General features: G+C 35.9%; 1 protein-coding gene across 2 annotated transcripts in view; it reads left to right on the top strand.

The window, feature by feature from the left end:
• The window catches only part of FBXL5 (F-box and leucine rich repeat protein 5), a 36,246-nt gene that overhangs the window by 4,052 nt on the left and 11,143 nt on the right, over nucleotides 1-21,051 (top strand). For both annotated transcript variants that reach the window (XM_062575357.1, XM_062575358.1), the window contains exons 2-8: nucleotides 9,514-9,729; nucleotides 11,806-11,901; nucleotides 13,332-13,515; nucleotides 16,771-16,953; nucleotides 18,759-18,884; nucleotides 19,843-19,991; nucleotides 20,189-20,271. In XM_062575357.1, coding sequence (XP_062431341.1) covers nucleotides 9,514-9,729; nucleotides 11,806-11,901; nucleotides 13,332-13,515; nucleotides 16,771-16,953; nucleotides 18,759-18,884; nucleotides 19,843-19,991; nucleotides 20,189-20,271 — 1,037 coding nt within the window. The remainder of the gene's footprint in view (nucleotides 1-9,513; nucleotides 9,730-11,805; nucleotides 11,902-13,331; nucleotides 13,516-16,770; nucleotides 16,954-18,758; nucleotides 18,885-19,842; nucleotides 19,992-20,188; nucleotides 20,272-21,051) is intronic.

Below are 21,051 nucleotides of genomic sequence, written 5' to 3'. Positions count from 1 at the left end.
AAGCAAAAGAAAATTCAGTAAAACTGGCTCACTGAGAGGTCAGACAAGCTCCAGAACCAGAGTAATGGCGTGGGAGGAGGGAACAGGACTAACGATTTCAGTACTGAACAGCTGTTTTAATAGGTTCCACTGTAAAACTGAGCTAATTCTTAGGTGTTTGATTGAAAGCATCTAAGATGTTTCTTGTATTTACCTGACTTCAGTCTTCTGGGATCTTGCCTTCCCCCAAAAGATCTCAGCACTTATTTCTAATGATTCAGTAATTACTCTGGCTACTTCTACCAGGAAGTTTGGATCAATTTAATCATGTGCTGCTGACTTGAATACATTGAACTTGTACAGATAGTTAACTAGTATTTTTTTATTCTAGCCTGTAATTTTGAATCCATGTTAAAAATTAATTGCCATAAATATTTTGTCCTAATTACTTTTCTTATGAACACTAAAGCAAATAAAAGGTAGTTTTGCTGTAGTGTCACTTTTTTCTCTTATCTAAGTATTTATGGACCTTTTTTTTTTTTTTTTTTTTTTTTTTTTTTGTCAGTTGGGACTGACTTCGAGTCCTTCTCATTTGAATGCTCATCTAATTGCTCTTCTTCTACTTCCCTTAACCATGTCAGCTTGTTTATTTTTGAAGGTTCTTCTTAAAACTTCTGTACTCCTAAAAGGCTCCACTCTTCATTCCTTGATAATGGCTACTTAATAGCACACATTTCTCCTTCACCTTTCCATTTCAGTAGCTTTCTATTGTGTTTCAGTAATTTCTCTGTCTTGCAAGCTTTGGGGTACAGTAAAAAGAATGAATTGTTTTTATATGTTACATTTGTGATATTTTTACAATAAGGGTATCACAGATTAGCTATTTTAGGAATATAAAAGTATTCCTGAATGAAGCTGAAATGCTGCTAGAAACCCTTGTTCAGGGAATTAGGTGACTGCATTATGACTACATTTTTTTTTTATGGCGTCGAAGGAGACTGAAATGTGAAAAATCAGACAATCAGCTTTCTGACTTTCCATTCCAAAAAACAAAATATTTTTTCTTGACATCCTTAAGAGCAGAAAAAGCTGTTCCATCATGATAACCCTGTTCCTTTTTTTTTGGTAAAGCTTTCGTTTTACTTTAGAAGTTTGTTTTCCATGTTTTGGTACTTTGCCACTCATTTTTCACTGCTGCTTCAAATATTTGTGTGCTGATTTAGAAATTCATACTGTTTGGTTAATCTATGCATTGAGCACGTACTTCCACACTTACCTATGTTTAGAATGAGAAAACAGCTACCTAGGATGTTCAGTGTTAGTAAGTCATCAAACGAAGGGCTACACTGTCAAGTGCCTTGGCTTTCTTCCAGTCTCCTAGATGGAAGGAAATCAAGCCTCCTCATAATTCACCATTCCAGTCATTATCCCTGTTAGCATCCAAAGGCAGGTGAATCCATTTGTTATCTGTGCCTCTGACTATTTCATTAGAGATTTTACCAGTCCTCTTTCATCTTACCTTCTAAATGCTGGATAGTTCAGTATCTTCTTGCCGTGCCCACTGGGAAATAACAGCTTTGATCTCATTTTCCTTGCAGAAGAATATTTTGAAGATGAATCTGAAAGTGACAGTATACTTAAAATGCATTCATTTGCTTTAAATATCTATGTTTAAAGTAAAGTGGAAAAGGAGGTCTGAAATAAGGGACAATAGTGATGAAACGTGTTTGGGGTTTAGGTGAGGCTGTTCACAAACCTGCATAACTCCATTTTACTCCATTTTCAGGACACTTGCCACCTCAGACTTCCCTCTCTTTATTATTTGTTTAGCAAAAAAGTTATTTTTTCCTACCTATTAAATACTTCTCCATTTTTCTGTCTATTTATAAGAAAGAAAATTGTTTACTTTCATAAGAAAATACCTTAAGGTTTTCCTTGTACAGGACACAGCATACTTTTTTTTTGTAATTGCCCAGCACCAAATTATGCCCTCTGTTTTTTTTTAACAATTAAACAAAAACAAAAAATACTTTTCTTTTCACACTTCACGTATAGTTCTGATATTTTTGTCCTCTTTTTTGGCCTACTCTGGAGAGCAGTAATAATCCAGTGAACACCTTTGCCCTTCTCTGCTTCAAGCAGCAGCCATTTTTCTACTCTTTTCTACTCTGCAGTGCAAAAATAGTAAAAGTCAATGCTTTCTTAAAAAAAAAAAAAAAAAAAAAGAGGACTGTAAATAATGGAGAGCAGTGGACGTTGTGTACCTTGACTTCAGCAAGGCTTTTGACGCTGTCTCCCAGAACAGCCTCCTAGAGAAGCTCAGGAAGTGTGGGTTAGACAAGTGTACGGTGAGGTGGATTGAGAACTGGCTGAAAGGCAGAGCTCAGAGGGTCGTCATCAGTGGCGTGGAGTCTAGTTGGAGGCCTGTGGCTAGTGGCGTCCCCCAGGGCTCAGTACTGGGTCCCATCCTGTTCAGCTTCTTCATCAGTGACCTGGATGAGGAGATGGAGTGCCTCCTCAGCAAGTTTGCTGACGATACCAAGCTGGGAGGAGGGGCTGACACACCCGAGGGCTGTGCTGCCATTCAGAGAGACCTGGAGAGGCTGGAGAGTTGGGCAGAGAGGAACCCCCTGAGGTTCAACAAGGGCAAGTGCAGAGTCCTGCACCTAGGGAAAAATAACCCTAGGCACCAGTGCAAGCTGGGGGCAGACCTTCTGGAGAGCAGCTCTGTGGAGAAGGACCTGGGAGAGCTGGTGGATGACCATGAGTTGACCATGAGCCAGCAATGTGCCCTTGTGGCCCAGAAGGCCAATGGTCTCCTGGGGTACATTAGGAAGAGTGTTGCCAGCAGGTCGAGGGAGCTGTTCCTGCCCCTCTACTCAGCCCTGCTGAGGCCTCATCTCGAGTCCTGTATCCAGTTCTGGGCTCCCCAGTCCAAGAGAGACATGGAGCTACTGGAGAGAGTCCAGCGTAGGGCTACGAAGATGATTAGAGGGCTGGAGCATCTGCCCTAAGAGGAACGGCTGCGAGAACTGGGCCTCTTCAGCCTGGGGAAGAGAAGACTGAGGGGGAATGTGTATAAGTACCTGAAGAGAGGGTGTCAAAGGGATGGGGCCAAACTCTTTTCAGCTGTCCCATGTGCCAGGACAAGAGATAATGGGCAGAAGTTGAAGCACAGGAAGTTCTGCCTGACTGTGAGGGGGAATTTCTTCCCTGTGAGAGTGACGGAGCACTGGAGCAGGTTGCCCAGAGAGGTGGTGGAGTCTCCTCTGGAGAAATTCAAGGCCCGCCTGGATGCCACCCTGTCTAACATGCTCTAGGTGACCCTGCTGAGCAGGGAGGTTGGACTAGATGATCTCCGGAGGTCCCTTCCAACCTTACTGATTCTGTGATTCTATGATATCAGTGTTTATACAGGTATTATCCATTATCCTAGAATATGCTTTATAATTTCTGAAGTAACTGATTAAATAGAGGTTAGGCTGTAATTCTTGAGAGACTTCCTGCTTTTCTTTTATTTTTGCAATGTTGCCCCAAATGGATTAAGCAAGAGTGGTAAATTTTCCCAGTGTTCACTTCTGATTGCAATAGGAAATTGCTGTCAGACTAGTGTAGAGATACAAAAGCATTTTAGCAGTGTTTGTGGTGTGTTACTGTAGTAGTAAAGGGAAGCATCTGAGCTGCTTTTGTTTCATTCTTGGGACTTCAGCTTAATATAAAAAGAGAAGCCTGTTATTTTAGAAAGAATTTAACTATAAGAATATAAGATAGGAAAGAAAACATATTAAATGGCTATGAGAAATGCTATTACTGAAGTACCAAAAAAACAATGTCATTGCAAGTGTTCATCATGTTTTCATTTGAAACCCTTGTATTTCTTATCTTTACTGGATTTTTTTTTTAATTTCATCTGTGCAAACCCAAAGACCTCATGGGTCTGTTCTTCCCTGGTAGCGTTATACTTGTGGAAATTACGTGGTGGAAGAGCCTTAGCTGTTCTAACCGATGCTTCCTGAGCTGTGTGTCTTGCTAGAATGCCTGAGTAGGTCTGACACTCCTAGCAATTACATCATTGAAAATCCTTGCGCAGATAGTCCGCAGTTCTGTTGCTTCGGCCTTTTTTTTGAGTTATGCAGGATTTTTCACAGAACGATCTACTTTACTGGTATTTATTAGAAGAAATTGTTTGTTTTTATTTATGTAATACAAGAGTGATGTGAAATAAACTGCTAAAAATGAAAATACTGTAGTTTGTTTCCATCTCTACTGTGCTCTTATGCTTGGCATTTATCAGTTTGACCTCAGCCTTTCAAAAAATAACTTGCCCTATTGCTTTTGCTATTTGAAAAACAAAATAATTTTCTGCCATATTTGTGCTGTTACAGTGTTTTCTTTTGTATCCCCCCCCCCCAAAAAAAAAAAAAAGTTACTCCAAATTCTTTCTTAACCTACAAAACAACTGACAAGTTTAGATAGAGGAAAAGAGTACATAGGGAACAAGACAGACTGAGGTATTTGAAAGTTTTGAATTTTTTTAAGAGCTCTACCATGGACTAGACTAAATCATGTCTTGCCTTTCAGCCTAATTCCTATTATTTTGGGTTGACTCACAGTCAGGAAAAGCAGCACCAGTGTGGAGAATCTGTATTACGTCTCTGATTTAGTGGCTTTATATATCCAACTAGCTGGAGCATGAAGTGGTTTAGCTAATTCTCTGACTGCTGACCTCATATACCTCTCTATAAAAAATAAGTCAGGGAAGGAGTGCCACTGGGAGGACAGTAATTCTTTTTGCTAGGCTATCTCCAGTACTGCAGTTTTTCCTTGGGGACTGTGCAAACTGAATGTGTCATTGTGGATTCCTGAGCAAGACATTACATGTAACTGAATGCAACTGTAGGTGGTCTCCAAACACTGAGCGTGCCTCACTGGCCAGATGAAAAATGAATGCCCAAAGAGGCCTAAGTTATTAATGGCTCAGTAAACTGAATGGATTCATCTTGCATCTGCTTAATTGCTAGAACATAATGAAAGGAAATGGCAAGACAGCAGAGATGGAAGCAAGGGCAGAACTCGGCAGTCCTGCTGCTTCTGGGTTTTCTTCCCTCTGCCTGCCTGCTGGTGCACGGTGGATTAAGTACAACATGAAACCTCACCTTGATATCGAGACACCTCATGATCTTTGTCCCTCCATTTTCTTGCTCATAAAATTGCGATAATGGTCCTTAATGTCTCCACAGAGTCCAAACTCCTGTTGTTGGAGTTCTAGTTCTAGTGCTATTGCGTGTGAGAAGTGATAACACCTAAAATGCAATAGAGAATGAAAAATTGTGGTTCACCAGTAGTGCCAGTATTGCCTTTCTTTTCTTCTAGTGATTTTGTTTTTTTAAAAAATACATTTTTTAAAAATCAAAAAGATTTGCTAGCTGAACAATGGCAGGTTTTTATAAATAGTTTTTTTTTGCCATGAGTTTTAAATCTACTGAGTTAATGGGTGATAAAACTCTAGTCTACTGTGGTCAGCAGGAATACAATTTGCTATATTTTGCCTCTTAGTGGCAATCAGCTGCCCATAACAAGCACAGTGGTTATACATGGAAATGAGAATATATTGCAATGGCGTGTTAAATGTTAATTGTGATGATATGTGAAAAAGGAAAAAAAAGGAAAAAAAAACTGAAAGCCCTACTTTTGTTATTATTACTAGAGTCTAGACCTTCTCGTGAATTTTCATTGTAATGGCTGTTTAGAAATTATGGGTGGTGATGGGAGACGATGTGAAATGAAGCATTTTATGAAACTTTTATCACTTTTCACTTCTTAAAACTTGATTTTAAATTTATAAAATCTTTGGGCAGAGTGAAAAAGCAATTTGCCCTTTTTATCTCTCTTCCTGATATTTTTGTTTTTATTTCCAGTTTGTACTTGGGAACAGAGAGAGATAACTTGTAACTAGGAAAGTTAGCGTACAACACAGACTTCACTTACTGTGGTGCTAATCTGATAAGAAGAACTTGCTTTTCCTTGTTTTCATTTCCTCCTGTTTGCTTCTTTTCATCTGCCAGTTAATAGCATGCTTGGATATTTTTAAGGAAGAATCAGACCCTCTCCACTCACCAAACATATTATTGGAACAGTTATTAGGAAATAACATTGGCATTGATAACGCAATAACAGTTATTAGGAAATAATTGTTTGAATTTAGTCACTGTAAATTTAGTATTTCAGGAAGGCATATTTTCCTCTATTGAAAAATACATCAAAAATTTTCAGAAACAAACTAGATAGTGTTTTGTATTCAATGACTCAATTAACATGGAATCAGAGCACTCAAGCTTGCTTATTTATTCACAATATCCATCTATTGTAGCTAGAAATACCGTCATGTTAAAGAAATGATTTCTAGTGAAAGCAAGGCTTAAAACCGCACAGGAATTGTAGGAGTTGGAGGTAGAATTACCTTCAGCTGAGTGTTATGAACGTGAAGGACAACTTAAAAATGAATTGTTAATCTTCCCACTATTATTTGTCACTTTTATTCTTGAAGCAAAAAATGAAATAATAGCTTACAGTAAGGAAGACTGTGCTATGTCTGGTTGTATGCCTTCATCTTGTGTATGTTAATGACTTGTAATCCAGTGGAGTTAAGCCATTTCATCAAAATAGAGACATGATTGCCTAAGGAACAGAGTGTTTTTTAATAATTTTCATTTTTTCCCAAATGTAGTTTTCTTTAACTTGAAGTTTAAAAAGTGATGTCTGTCAAGTGATTCCTTAATTTAGTTACCATCCTTCCCTGCAAAGGAGGGATGAAATTACCTGGTCTTGAATCCATGAGAGAAAAGTTGTAAGACCTACTAGTTTACGGATTTCGTTCAGCATCACTGAAAAATCAGTATTTCTTATTTTTTTTTTCTTATTTCAGCCTTGGTTTTACATGTTGTGTACTGTAAACCTCTGAACATGACTGGTTTGATATGAAGAGTTTTAATAGCACTATTGTAACCCTGCTGTTCTCTGATTTCTGTCATTTTGTTATTTGGAATAGATTCAGTAAATGTGATGACCTGGTGTTTTACATCACTACTGACACCACAGTTGCCATTGAATTAGCGAATCCTCTCTCCCCCAAAATTACATGAAACAAAGTTAACTTGCTAGATCTTTTTAAAGTTAATACTGAGTTTTTAATAGCTTGTGGCTACCTCTGGGGTATATTTGTTTCTGAGAAAGGTTTCTGAAGAGTATCAGACAGAACTTTCAGTGAGATTGACCTGCTGTTTGGTGTGTGTGTGTGTGTGTGTGTGCTTTTTTTTTTTTTTTTTCCCTGTAGCTGCTAGGATTATATATTTTTAAATTTCACGAGGTTTCAGGAGGCATCAGGACTGCTTCTCTTTCTGAATCTGTGGCACCTTTCCTAAGTTGGTTTGTATGCGGAGCACAAGTGGTTGCGTTGTTGACTCTGTGTAAGGCCTGTAAGTCATGCAGAGAGCTCATGGGTATCTCTGATACCTGTAGCTGTGATAATCAGTTTACAGTGCTGCAGGTTGCAAGTCTACTCAGGGGTCACAAACTTGTACTGTGCTTTGTATTTTTAAGTGATTGTCAGATATCTTTAGTAGTAAATGGCGGTCATTTTGCTCATGTGCAAGTACAGCATGTAACATACTGTAGGTGCAGCTGACGTGGAGTTGCGTAAGTACTTGGCAGATATCCAGTGTTTCATCTGCATTACTAGTGGTTTCCACCAGGAAGTGATAACGCAGCCAGAATGAATAAATTCTTTTTTTTTTGGTGTGAAATGATAGGCAGTTTTATATATATCAATAAGCCATAAATTAGGATATTTAAATATTACATATGCATATATGTCTCAGATTCTCCATTTTAATAAGATCTTTAGTTTCCAGAATTTTGGTAAGCTAGAACATGTGTAAATACTATGGTAGCTTTTTTCTGAATTAGATTAAAATATTTTTACTTTTAGAATGCTTTCTGTTGTATGGTGCTGTGGGATATGATTCTTGAAGCTACAGATAGAAGGAAACATTAGAATTAAAGGCCTTTTGTCCTACTGAATGTAGTTTTCAAAATAATTGTCGGTAATACGTACAGGTACAGTCGCTATGTAGAAAATGTTAACTGCTGTGTCATCTAGAGTTGTGTGCACTCTTAATTTGTTGGTCTACAGACCATCAGACACCTTCTCTGACAGCTTAATATAGTGTGTGTTCACTTGATGAGATTGTGAACAGTACATTCCTGAAGGGGAACTGGAGGAGCAATGATGATGGCTTATCGGTAAGGACCAAAACGTAGAGCTGTGAAAGTGGCTGAGTCTTTTACTTTTACTGGGTTGGGGAGAGTACATTGATTTTTACCATGAAATCTATCTTTTTACATTGGTTTATTTCAAAGTTTCACAAGTTTGGTTTATGTTTCTTAATTACAACTCTGATTTTACTGACTTCCTAAAACTAATGCTGAAATTGCACTGTTCTCTAAAGGCTAATTTTCCTTGAAGTTGTCACGCACAACTATTTTTCTTAAGCTCTATTTACTCAAGTAGAATGAAGAAGTTGCCTTCAGAATTTCTCTGATAAATATAGTGTGCTTTTGGGGACAGAGATCCTCAAAAATGTGTGTTACTGGTATATGTTGTGCTCTGTTAAACTTCGGTAGTTATCTTGTCACTAGCACCTTGTAATGTTTCTAAAATTCATGGCCTTATTTTTTCAGAACCTGCAATAGGAACCATATGCAGCCATTTGGGAGCAAAAAGATCTATGCAATTGCCATCGGAAATAAGGGATTTAAATGTGCAGTTCTCTTGTTTGACTTAAACCTCATTCATAAATCACAACATTGAAGTAAAAATATTTGGGTAACTTATTTTTGAGAATTAACAGAATTGAATGAAAATGGCCTGCTGTTTTAATGAACTGTAACCGGAAATATGGAACAATCATGCATGATGAGTTTTTGGCAGTTTTAAGGAAAGTTTGAGGGTTCTGTATAGAACTTTCATCAGTGTCAGTTCCCATTAACAAATAAAACATAAAGTCACTCATGAAGGCTAAAATTATATGAATTCTGCTAATAATTTCAAAAGTCATTAATTTGGATGTTGAATAAACATATGTTAATCTAGGTTATGCCAGTGTTAGTTCTGCCCACTTCTGGAAGAAATTGTCTTATATTTTAATATAGCAATTAGGTAAATTGTGGGAAAATTTTTATTAAAATAGGAAATTGACTCAGGTACTCCTATGTATGTACTTGATTCCATGGTTGTTATCTATTGTGTTTGATGACTGTTTCAAAGGCATGCATTACCTGAATTTTGATGCCTTTGGAATGAATTGCTTGAGAACTTGTATTTTTTCATTTTAGCCAAAGTCTTCTGTATAAAACTGAAGTTTTTCAGCTTTACATAATGTTATGAATAATAGGATCTAATACTTGTTCTAAGGATCTGACTTGACTTTGAGATGATTTTCACTGTTGATTTTTATGAGCTTTTCTTTCTTCTAGCTTTCCAAGACCAACTTCTCCAACAACAATGATTTTCGGGCTCTTCTGCAGTCTCTGTATGCCACATTCAAGGAATTTAAAATGCATGAGCAGATTGAAAATGAATGTATCATTGGTTTACTTCAGCAGCGTAGCCGGACAGTGTACAATGTGCACTCGGACAACAAACTCTCAGAGATGCTTAGCCTCTTTGAGAAAGGGTTAAAGAATGTAAAGGTAAGGTACCAGAAGTAGATTACAAGAAGGACTTGTGTGGCCTAAGGAAAACATGCAGTGATTACATATTAGTTTGTCTCACCTTTTTTAATACTTTCCACAAGTAAATTATGGAGATAACGAAATAAAATAATTGTGATTTCTTGATATGATGGTGAAAATTTCCGGTCTCAAACACAAAATCTTTCACCATTCATTGTAGTTACTAAACTTCTAGTAAAAGTTCTTTTCAGGAGTGTATCTTGTGAAGTAGGGAAGTCCAACAGCACTTAACTGAAGGTATTTTGGGAAAGCAACTTGGAAGTTTCAGATATGAAATCAGTTCTGCTCTTTGGGTGAAAACAGCCTGACTATAGTGATTCTAACTTTTATTAATTTCTTAAGAAGTCCTGAGTGTTTTGTTTTGTGGCACGTAGCATCATATAACTGTCATGAATGTAGATGATTATGTGCCTTAAAAAAGGTGCATTGCACTCTTCTGTTAGCTGCTCACATGCTCCTTATGGTCATCTGTTATGGTCAGTGCTGCTAATGTTTCAATCCTCAAGTAACTGTAAATGTTATTTCTTCAGTTGGCATTTTCGTAACTTGAAGTTGAATTCTTCTCCAGTATCATCCTACTTGAAATTTACTGTGCCTTTCTATGGTGGTTTCCCCTGGGTTAGACAACTCCCTCTTCCTTCACTCTCAAAACAGTAGCCTCTAGTAATAATATCATACCTTGTAAGAACTGCTAGTGCAGTTGATCCATATTTTCAGTAATGAAAATGTTTAACAATTCAGTTGATTGATTACATTTTACTATCTAACGTGGGTTTTGAACTGGGAAACCTGCAAATAAAGTATTTCCCTTGTCAAATCAGTCCTTAAAATTTATTGGCTTAAGTTGTTTCAGTTAATTAGAAAATGAAGGAAAAATAGGAGAAAGTTAACAGTATACTTTCTGTTAAACCTTTTCAAATGGTATGCCGGTGTAATTCTGTCATTTACAGTGATTCCTGACATAGGAAAAAATAACAAAAGGGAGATAGAGAAAAGAGAGATAAATGTAAATGTTTTGAGAACATAGTTATTTTAATTTAAACTGATGAATTAAACTTTTCTTGTAATAGTCCTAATTTGGTTAGGCTTTTTGACAACTCTTGCACAAAAGTGTACAGCTTAAAGGTGCTTAAACATGTTTTAACTGTTTTTTCTGCAGCAGTATCTATAGTCACACTTACTGTACACATATTGTGTATAATAAATACTGCTAACATTTCTTTGGTAACTTACCTGATGAGCTACTGTGTGTTTGTCTTGAGAGCTGAGGACATTAACTTGGCATCAGTGAGCCTTCATTGTCAGCAGAACAGCAAGTTGTCAGGGGGTTTTTGATGTAGCAATTTGAAAAGAAGTAAACTTGCAACATTTACTGTAAGAACTACCAGGAACTTTTGCATGTTGTAATTACTGGACAGAGTTCAGAACCAACTTCTTAGTACTAGAACAAAGAGCAAGCTAACACTGATAGGTGAGGTTGGTCTAACTTGCTTGTTATCTTCATCGAAAAGTCAGTTACATCTTTATTTCAAATTTCTGACCACTTCAAAGTAAATTCTTACAGAAAATGTGTAATTATAAATTGTGATTTTAATTATGAAACTAGAATTGCATGCAGTTAAAGTATGAAGTTCAACAGGTATATCTTAGATAAATTCTTATGTAAAACGTGCAATTACTGTGTGACTGCTTTGAACTTTGGGTGAGCCTGTAGATTGGCAAGCTTCAGTCTTTGTACCAAAGTAAAAATTTGATTAGACAAGTTAACTCATATCTGATAACAAAATACATTAGAATCCAGCAGAGGGAATACTTTGTTCTACCTCATGGAAGGCCAATACAGCATGTCAGCTGTTTGTCAGACTTTACAAATGAACATATTCTTACTATGAAATACAGTAAACTGCTTCACAGAACATACAGTATTTATGGGGAAAATATAATGAGCTTTACCTTGAAATCTGGCTTACTGAGAAATTCGACCCTTGAATGAGTGGACAGGATTTAACAGCTAAACCTTTGCTTTCTTCTCAGAATGAATATGAACAGCTAAACTATGCGAAACAGCTGAAGGAGAGGTTGGAAGCCTTTACCAGGGATTTCCTTCCTCATATGAAAGAGGAAGAGGAGGTAGGTTAAAATATTCCTCAAAAATTATGTTAATTTTTAGCTTGGAATGGGACTTGGGGGCTTGGAATGACTGAATAGAGACAAAGGATTTAGGGAGTCAGTATTTTCACAGCTCTGTTTTTATTACTATGCCAATTTGCATTTAGGACTATTGTGTCATTTTTCTGTTCTCAGACTGGAATGTGATGTTTTCTAGAAAAGTGAATACATCAAAAGTATAGGGGGAAATCGTGGTCCTTTTAAGAATTTATATCATAGATCTACTGGGCCTGGAATTTTCTTGCAGCAGGTATCACCAGAAATTATATAATTCATACTGTACTATTTCTACTTCCTGATGATTGTGAAAACCTTTTTTTAAAAAATGTTGTAATTATGCAGTATGTTAATAATTTCAAGGATGGTCACGGTTTGAGAGAATTATATACTTATGTATACATACACACTCTCTCTCTATCTCCTTTGGCCTGACTGGCCTTTACAACAACGGTTTAGTTACATGAATTGTACTGGATGTCGCAGTGCATTTCAGTTAAAAAGAATAAACAGTGTTGCTATAAAACCTGATGTTACGCTTAATTTATTGCATGTATGAGTTGTTATACAGGCTATTTAACCTTGCAAAACGTAATCTGTTTATGAAACAAAAGATAAAAGTTTTAAGGTGCCTGAAAATCTTAAAATTATGGGAGTAATACAGATGCAATATTTTACTTCAACTATGAACATTTGTGCTATCACTGTAACTTGTTGGACCTGCACAACTGAAAAAAAAGAAAAACTTGCCAAATACCTTAAAATTAGAGTAAATGGTATTTTAAAGCCTGCATTCTGTTACTTTTAAATATAAAACAGTAGTCTTAGATGAAAAAAAGTGTGGTTGGCCTAAGGTCTGCCAAAACTTAAAAGAAAAATAAGTCCTATAAACCAGTGCTCCATGACTCAAACTGACACTCCCAAACAGCCTCTGACCTATATTTGGAACATAAAGACTAGTACTGCCAGTTTGATGATTTATGGGTATCCAAAAACTGGGAAGCATCTTCTGGAGGAAGTAAATCTCAAGTCTGTCAGAGAGAAATCTTTCCTTATGTTTTTCTTCCCTGATCTTTTGCCTTCTGTGTGAGTATCTCAGTAAGTTGTTTAATTTAAACAAGTTTAATCACTGCCCTTTTTCTGTTGGGGGAAAGTAGGGAAACAGCTTGGTGAGAATATGCACTGATGCATTAGTAAGTGGAGGAGTGGAACACAAAGCTTCCATGGTGTTGTCCTTATATTCATATGTATGGTTTGTTTTTTCTCCTTGAGAATTTGAAATGGGAAATTTCTATCTTGGCAGTTATGTCTTAGTACCACTAGTTAGCAGTATCGGTTATCTGTGGCAGCACTAGACTTACTAAGTTTCAAATAATTGGAATCTGTTGCTTCAGGTTTTTCAGCCAATGTTGATGGAATACTTTACTTATGAAGAATTGAAAGATATTAAGAAAAAAGTAATTGCACAGCACTGCTCACAGAAGGAAGCTGCAGAATTCAGAGGTCTTAGTAAGTGGAATCAAGCTGAAGAGCTTCAGAAGGTCTTTAAATATTCTGTGGATGAGAAGACAGATCAAGGTGAAGCATTTAATTAAAATGAAAGCTGAATTTTAAAATTTTAAAGCTGAAAATTATGTCTAAAAACCATGTCAGTGAGATAACTAAATGTATGTATAGGCTGTTAATAGATTTTATAAAATGTTAGTTTCTTCAAAGTAGTTTTGGAAGTTTAGAAGAATTTTATTGTATGGTACAGGCTTCCTGGCAGGTTGTAATATAGGTGCTACTTCCTTATTTACTGTTCTCTTCTCAAGCTTCTTTCCCCCTTCCCTTCCATGGTAATATTTGAGTTAAGAAAAAAAATCCAGATATGGTGCTTTACTTTCAATGTCTTGCTTCCTTTTAAATTGTATTTTCTGTTTGCAGACCCTGCCTTTAATTCTTGGGTTTCAGGCAGCCTCTGTAAGCTTTTCTGTTGCTGGTTTAATAACACAGAATAGTTGGTTAGCTGACAGTATTTCAGATTAAAAGCAGCTTGTCTCCCTTACTTCCACTGACTAATGTCCTGGGCTTCTCAAGAACCAAAAAAGAAGAAACTATGTGGAGTGATGAAAGGGAATGAATCCATACAATGTGTGAGTAGGCCAGATGAAACGTGCATTCTGAAAGTGGATATTTAATTTGCATTCATCTGTAACTCTACCTTTCTTGATGAAATTTAGAATAAGATGGATAATTTCTAAAGTGAACTTTAGGCTATTATGACTGAAACAGCTGACATCTTCCATGTTTAAAACTTTTACTCTTTACTACTGAAGAAGAATTAATGTACGAAAGAAAGAGAATGAATGTACCATAAGTGTAATACTGGGGAAACTGTTAAAAAAAAAAAAAAATCATGTATTCACATGATATAAGATGTGGTTCTGTCATCAGAAAAGCTTGAAAATCTATTCTTCAACGAGATTTTTGATGAAACTTGAGACCTCTCTAAACTAAACTGGTCATTTTACACTCTTCAGGTCAAGCCTTGGAGAAATGTGACAGAAGTAGTCTTACAGGATTACTTGCTGTTATCTGTAGCTGGAATAGGAGTTTTGAGATGGTAGTAATTCTACAACAGTTATGTTCTAAACTTTAGGAAAAGAAAAGTGTGTGTCCTTCTTCAAAAATTTTTTAAGTGGAAGAAAACATCGCTGCTGCGGTCTTGGGGCAGTACTTACTTCATTTTAATGTGAAATTTTATGTAGGCTATCTGAGATGACTTGCCAGGTGTCTGAATAAGGATATTGATTTGTCAAGTGAAACTATGCCTAAATTACATTTTGTTTTTGAAGTAACAACAGATTATTGTAGGGTAGATTTTTTTTATTATACTCAGCCTTGAAGCTTCTCTGCACAGGGAGAGACCTGATTCCTGTCAGTGTAAGATCTTATGTGCTGATTATCAGTTGAAAAGCTTTCCAGGATACCATGCTTAAAATTTTCTGTGTGCCTTTGAGTTTAGCTCCAAGCCTGCAAGTGAATAGTTAACTGTGTTCTGCATGGAAGACTTTGAGTTTAGCTATATGTGATTGGTCTCCAAATAAACAAATTATTCTTGAGGAGCTCTTAATAATTTGCTAGTTTTCAGAATATAAATAGCAAACTGAAAAATTCTAGTCTTTGTCTCTGATTCATCTCGTTTTATTTCTCCTTTAACTTCTAGGCAGCTCTTCCTTCAAAGTCAATTGAGAGAGCTCGATCTCCCCTCTCTCGAACAGAATAATTACTTTATGGAAGAGCGTGTCTCAGCCCAATGACGATGTATAGTGCCTTTTGTTATTAGCTTAGGCATCTAATTTTCATTTGGCTGATGAGTTGATTCCCATTGTTCATGACTATAGGAACTTGAGTGTCGAGTGTGATTCTATTTATTATTGAATACAGAATGCAGTATAGTTGCTAAAAGCAAATGTTGTTAATCTAGAGTAATTTCTGTGTCCAGTTTTAAGAAATTTCAGATGTAATGTTATTGAAGAATTAAAGAATTGATAAGCTCCTGGGTGAACGAATCACCACTAGAAACATATCAGTGACTAGAAGAATGAACTCTGGGTTGTTACTTTACCAGAAGCTAATTGCTGTCTCTGATATAAGAATAATGAAGTGTTTAAATTACCCTGCATGGAGTAATTTTGTCATGCCCTAGAAGAGCAAATCCTAAAGTGGAAACCTCTCAGAATACTTTCTACCTTGAAAAATATTATTTTCCTATTGTAGGGGAAAAGAATTGACATATATGACAGACCTTTGAAAAATTAAGTCATAAGAATTAAAGTTTTTTCTTGATAAGTTGTTTTCTGTCCTTAAAGTTAAGAATGTTCCCTACATTTTAAAACTTTTGCACTGATTAAACATCTTTACTTTAAAAACCTCCACTTGTTTGTGAAACCTGCAGTTTCTAAGGACTTCTGAAAACTATTTTAGAAATACTTTTTTAATAATAAATTCATCCTCGACAAAGTTCGAACTAACAACAATTCTAAAACCGTAAAAGAAACATTAACTAAAATACTGAATGCATTATTTTTTGTAGCTTGCAGCTGTTTTGGTACTGTGGCAATAAGGGAGAGTTATTGGAGGTGGGAATTCCTACTGCTGTCCATTGAAGTATGGATTGCAGTACTTAAATCTTAGCTTCTAATCAATATTGGCTGTTACCATTCTGACCTGAATGGCTTGCCACCATTCAGAAGTTGAAAATTAATTGTCTATACTTGCAGCTAAAGTTAGAGGTAAAAATAGAAGACAGCTGCAAAGAGATAAACGTGGACTTTTTCGTGTGTCCTAATCAAGAAGTTGAGTGCTTAAATGAGAATGATCCCTGCTGTTGATGTTCTGTGTACTGGTACTGTTTCCTGGGAGTCTGGCAATATGCATGAACGGTGGCATAAGATACATTTTTAAAACCTTTAATACAGTGCTGCTGTCATCTTGCAGTGGTTGAAGAGCAGCAGTTTACTTTTGTCCAGAGTTTGTTTTGGAGGCTTTGGAGGTCAGGCTTGGATAAATACTAACCTCCTGAGGAAAATGGCAGACAGAAATTTGATTTTTTTTTTTTTTTTTTTTTTTTAAGGTTGTATTACAATGAAAGCTTTTTAAAGCTAAAGCATTACCTACTACTTTCTGGGGATTATTCTAAAAATACTTTAGCTTTTCAGTGAAACAGTTGTTTAAAATATTTTTCATATTCTTTACTTTTTCACATCGCTGGTCAAAATGCAAGTTCCAGTATTATTATTTAAAACTGTGAGGATATGCTTCATCTAACACACTATTTCTGTATTTCAGAAACTGAAGTGACAGGGCACACCACAAATATTACTAATCTTCCTCCTGAAGTAATGCTGACCATTTTCAGTTACCTTAACCCCCAGGAGTTATGTCAGTGTAGTCAAGTAAGCACAGAATGGTCACAGTTGGCTAAAACTGGATCCCTCTGGAAACATCTTTATCCTGTTCGCTGGGCCAGAGGTAAGTTCAATTTAATTCCTCTTTTGAAAGTACGTCAATTATCAGAATTTGTTTTAGTATCAGAAGTCACATGCAATGAACCTGACAGTTAAGCATGCTGAAAAGGTGCATGCATCTTATGAAGGTGCTCTGAAGTTTAGTTAAATGTTTAAAAGCAAAAAATCCCATACACCCAAAACACACCTCCATCTTGCAGAGTTAAACGAATAAAAGTTGAATTACTACTATTACTATCATTCGAGTAGCTGTTATAGTCAATGTTTGTTTATTAATTTTACTTAAATTTGTTTTCTTATATTTACTTGGACTGCATCTTAATTAAGATTTAAATATAAGGGGCTTTAAGTTATAAATGGTAATGTCACAGCTATTGTAGTAGTATTTTTATTTCAGGAGGTTCATAGGTTAAAAAAAAAGTCTGTTTTTGTCAGTTGCTGAAAGTATGTTTTCCTTTAAGAGCTCTATCTTGTGATTCATACCTAACTGCAGAATTGAAGCTTAAAACAGCAGAATTCTAAAACTTCCTCATAATCTATTTTTAATTGCTTTCTTTGAAGTTAAGTGTAAAATGTGCATGAATGCTCTATTATCAATTCTTTAAATGTCTGTCTTAAATAATCTTTTTAGTAAGGGCTAAGAAATGTTTTGTTATACTTCTTGTTCCTCAAACTCTTTTGTTCTTTAAAAATCTACAGGGAAAAAATAATCTGTGAAAAGTAACTGTTCAAATAGTCAAATATGATGTATTCTAAGGAGGCCAGTTACATGTCATCAGAGTATACCTGTAGATTTAAATCTGTAATTCTGAGATGAATAAAAGCCAAAACCATTTTCTATTTGTATCTTTTTGGCTTCTAAAATCTGTATAAGGCAAGGAAAAATTAAAAATTACTTTTAGGTCTGAGTTTGTTTTTTGGCTGGATCAGTCTAATTTAAAATAGTGATAGGTTGGTCCCTAAGCTGTAGCAATTTGAGTAGAAAGAAGCGGTTTTAATGTTTAAATTGTTGAACTTTCATTTTCATATAAAACCTAATTACCTTAATATTAAAATACAATACAAAAAAGGTAACTGACAACAGTTACTTGAAACAACCTGTTTCTAAACTCCGTCCTCCCCCCCCCCCCTTTTTTTTAATTGACAGGATGCCATTCCTATGACATACTGTCTATACTAATGTGATTGTGAAGAAGTGCTCAAAACTGGGTAAAAGCTTCTCAAATAGAACTTACTACCAGAATTTACTACATAAAATTGTAGGCTTGGTTCAATTTTTAAGTTTTCTAGTACAGACAGGGCTTTTGATGCTTTTTATGTACTGTAAATATGGGATAGAGAATACAAGCAGCATCACCAAGACCTTTTCTTTCAGAGTTTGTTGCCAATTAAAGAATTAGGATTTCATTGTCACTATTTGTTTACTAAGATAATAGACCTTGTTCCTGTAGAGAGTAATCATCATGGGTAGCTCCTACCTAGGGGTAGTGAGGTCCACACTAGTGAAATAATACAATAAGATCTTTCTGTCCAGCTGTGTCCATATAAAGTGAGGCAGTACATGTGTTTGCCTCACTACTATAGTAGTAGTGAGGCACTACTCACTAGCTATCCCAGCACTATAATATACTCAAATTGTAAGTAAATTGATCAAGCAGGAATTTTATCAGGGTTCATTTTGACCTTTTTTGAGGTGACTAAGTCATATCACTAGATCGGGTCACAATATACTAATAATCATTGCAGTTTTCTGTATGGTAAGGGAAGTTTGTAAATTTTTTTTTTTTGTGTGTGTGTGTGTGTGAGTAGGTGATTGGTATAGCGGTCCTGCAGCAGATCTTGAGACAGAACCTGATGAGGAATGGGTGAAAAATAGAAAAGATGAAAGTCGTGCTTTCCAGGAATGGGATGAAGATGCTGATATAGATGAATCTGGTAGGTAAACTCTGATTTCAGTGGAAAGTTTTATTTTTTTCTGAAGATGATATAGCTTAATTTGTGGCATAAAATATAGTATTTTATTTAAAATCAATTTAAAATACCAGTTTTCATAATTGATTCTAGTACATTTAAACAATATATAATGCAACAAAGCTTGTTTTCTATTTAGATGAAATGCTTCCTAAACCAAATACTCATACAGTAAAAGTAACTTGAGAAGTTTTATAAAGCAACTACTTGGTGTTTCTAAAAAGAGTGCCTTTTTCCCCCTATCTTCATCTCCTCTCATCCCAACTCCCAGCTGGATGAAAAAGCCAGTCCCCCCCACTGTTGGTTTCCGATGAGTTAAATTAGCACATGAAAAAGCAGACACAAAAGCAGAGAAAGGAAGAGTTATGAGAATGTGTTTGGAATTAGGAAGGAGGTAAAAGGTAGACTCCACCTTTCAGAAGATCAGGAAGTTTGGAGGAGTCATTTTGCGAAAATTCACTGTAATGCAGTGTAGACTTAATGTAAAATTTGTCTTAAACTGTCAACTGGTACTTGTTATATCACAGGCTATGAAATGCCCTGTGAGATAGTAATTTCAGTTAGTTACTCCAGTTTCTGTTCAAAGCAAATCAGTGGAAATAACTGACCCAAACTTGCTCTGAGCAGTACATAATCTGAAGTAAGTATTTCTCCCAGTCACTTTATGGTAATTTTCTTTTAAGACTTTTATTTGCTCTTGGAATTAAACTGTTGATATCAGAGGTCATCTTCCTGGGCTCAAAGATGAGGCTGTAGTAACTTCTTGATCTAGAATTCAGCAGAAGTTTGAGGTATGTTATGGAACTTAGGCCTTGTTAAGCTTTTATGAGTTTCTGGATAACTTGTTTGGTGTAAGCTGATGAGATGAATTCCAAATGATTCAAAGCATGTTTTAAGTCTTCCTCTTTGGGTTATTTTGCAGAAGAAGCAGCTGAAGATTCACTTGCCATTAATATAGCACAAATGGAAAAACATTTACTTCATGGCTTAATTCATAATGTCCTCCCACATGTCGGCTCTTCAGTGAAGACGTTAGTACTGGCCTACAGTTCTGCAGTGTCTAGCAAAATGGTATGTAATTTGAAACTAGTGTCTAGTAATTGTGTCTATGCGGTCTGTAATTAGTAGTTGATGTTCCTGAATTTGAAACTCTCTATTGTTAGAGAAAATGAGTTGCAACTGAACATGAATGTGTATCTTGTCTCTGACACTGTCTGCAACTTTCTTGGTTTGTCTTCACTATTTACTATTTATTCTTCCTTTTCTAGGTTAGACAGATCTTGGAGCTTTGTCCCAACTTGGAATATTTGGATCTCACTCAAACTGATATTTCAGACTCTGCATTTGAAAGGTTAGCTAATTGTTATTAAAAAAAAAACATAAAACTTGCAGCTTTTTGAGTGGGAAAACATTAAAACATTAATCCCAGTATGGACTAGGATTCACACATAACCAACAACTAAACAGAAGCAAATCTTTAAAAAAAAAAAAAAAAAAAAGCAAGTGAAGCATCTTAACTTTGATCATTTAAAACGCCCTGTTTTCACTACTGCGTACACGTCATCTTTCAGCATACAACTATCCATAATAATAATAATTGTATTTCGTTGTGTGTGATTTTAAAACCTTGGAATTGCCTATAAATTTTTGGGAGTTGTTCAGAGGTATCACAATAGCTTTTGACCTGATATAGCTGATAGTACTTTGAATACTGCTATTTAAGACATTGCAGCCTAATGGCAGGGAAAGCTCCAAAGCTAAGGTGTATTACTGTGGATTTCTGAGTTTTACAGAAGTCTGCCGAAATTTCATTGATATTAGTGAGATGGTGACTGGACACAGAGCCTGTACTGACGTGTCTTTATGTGATATTGGAACTTTAGTGGCCATTCCAGTGTACATCGTTTTCATTGGTCTAATACTCCTAAGTTTTTTGTGTTAAACTTGTAACAGCATTTTTCAACTTGGTCAAACAAGAAGCTTTAGTTGAAGTAAAGGCCTTGGGAAATTTTTGAGGTTCAGCACTTGGGCTGCGTGAGACCTTGGCAGTTTATAATGAACATTACATTCCTTCCCTCTCCTCATATATATGTTTTTCCGATACCCTGATTCATTTTTCAGAAAATGACTT

This window comes from Rhea pennata, chromosome 4 (genome assembly GCF_028389875.1).
Source record: "Rhea pennata isolate bPtePen1 chromosome 4, bPtePen1.pri, whole genome shotgun sequence".
Taxonomy (NCBI): domain Eukaryota; kingdom Metazoa; phylum Chordata; class Aves; order Rheiformes; family Rheidae; genus Rhea; species Rhea pennata.
The sequence above is the reverse complement of the archived record's forward strand: the minus strand, read 5'-3'. Positions and strand labels throughout refer to the sequence as shown.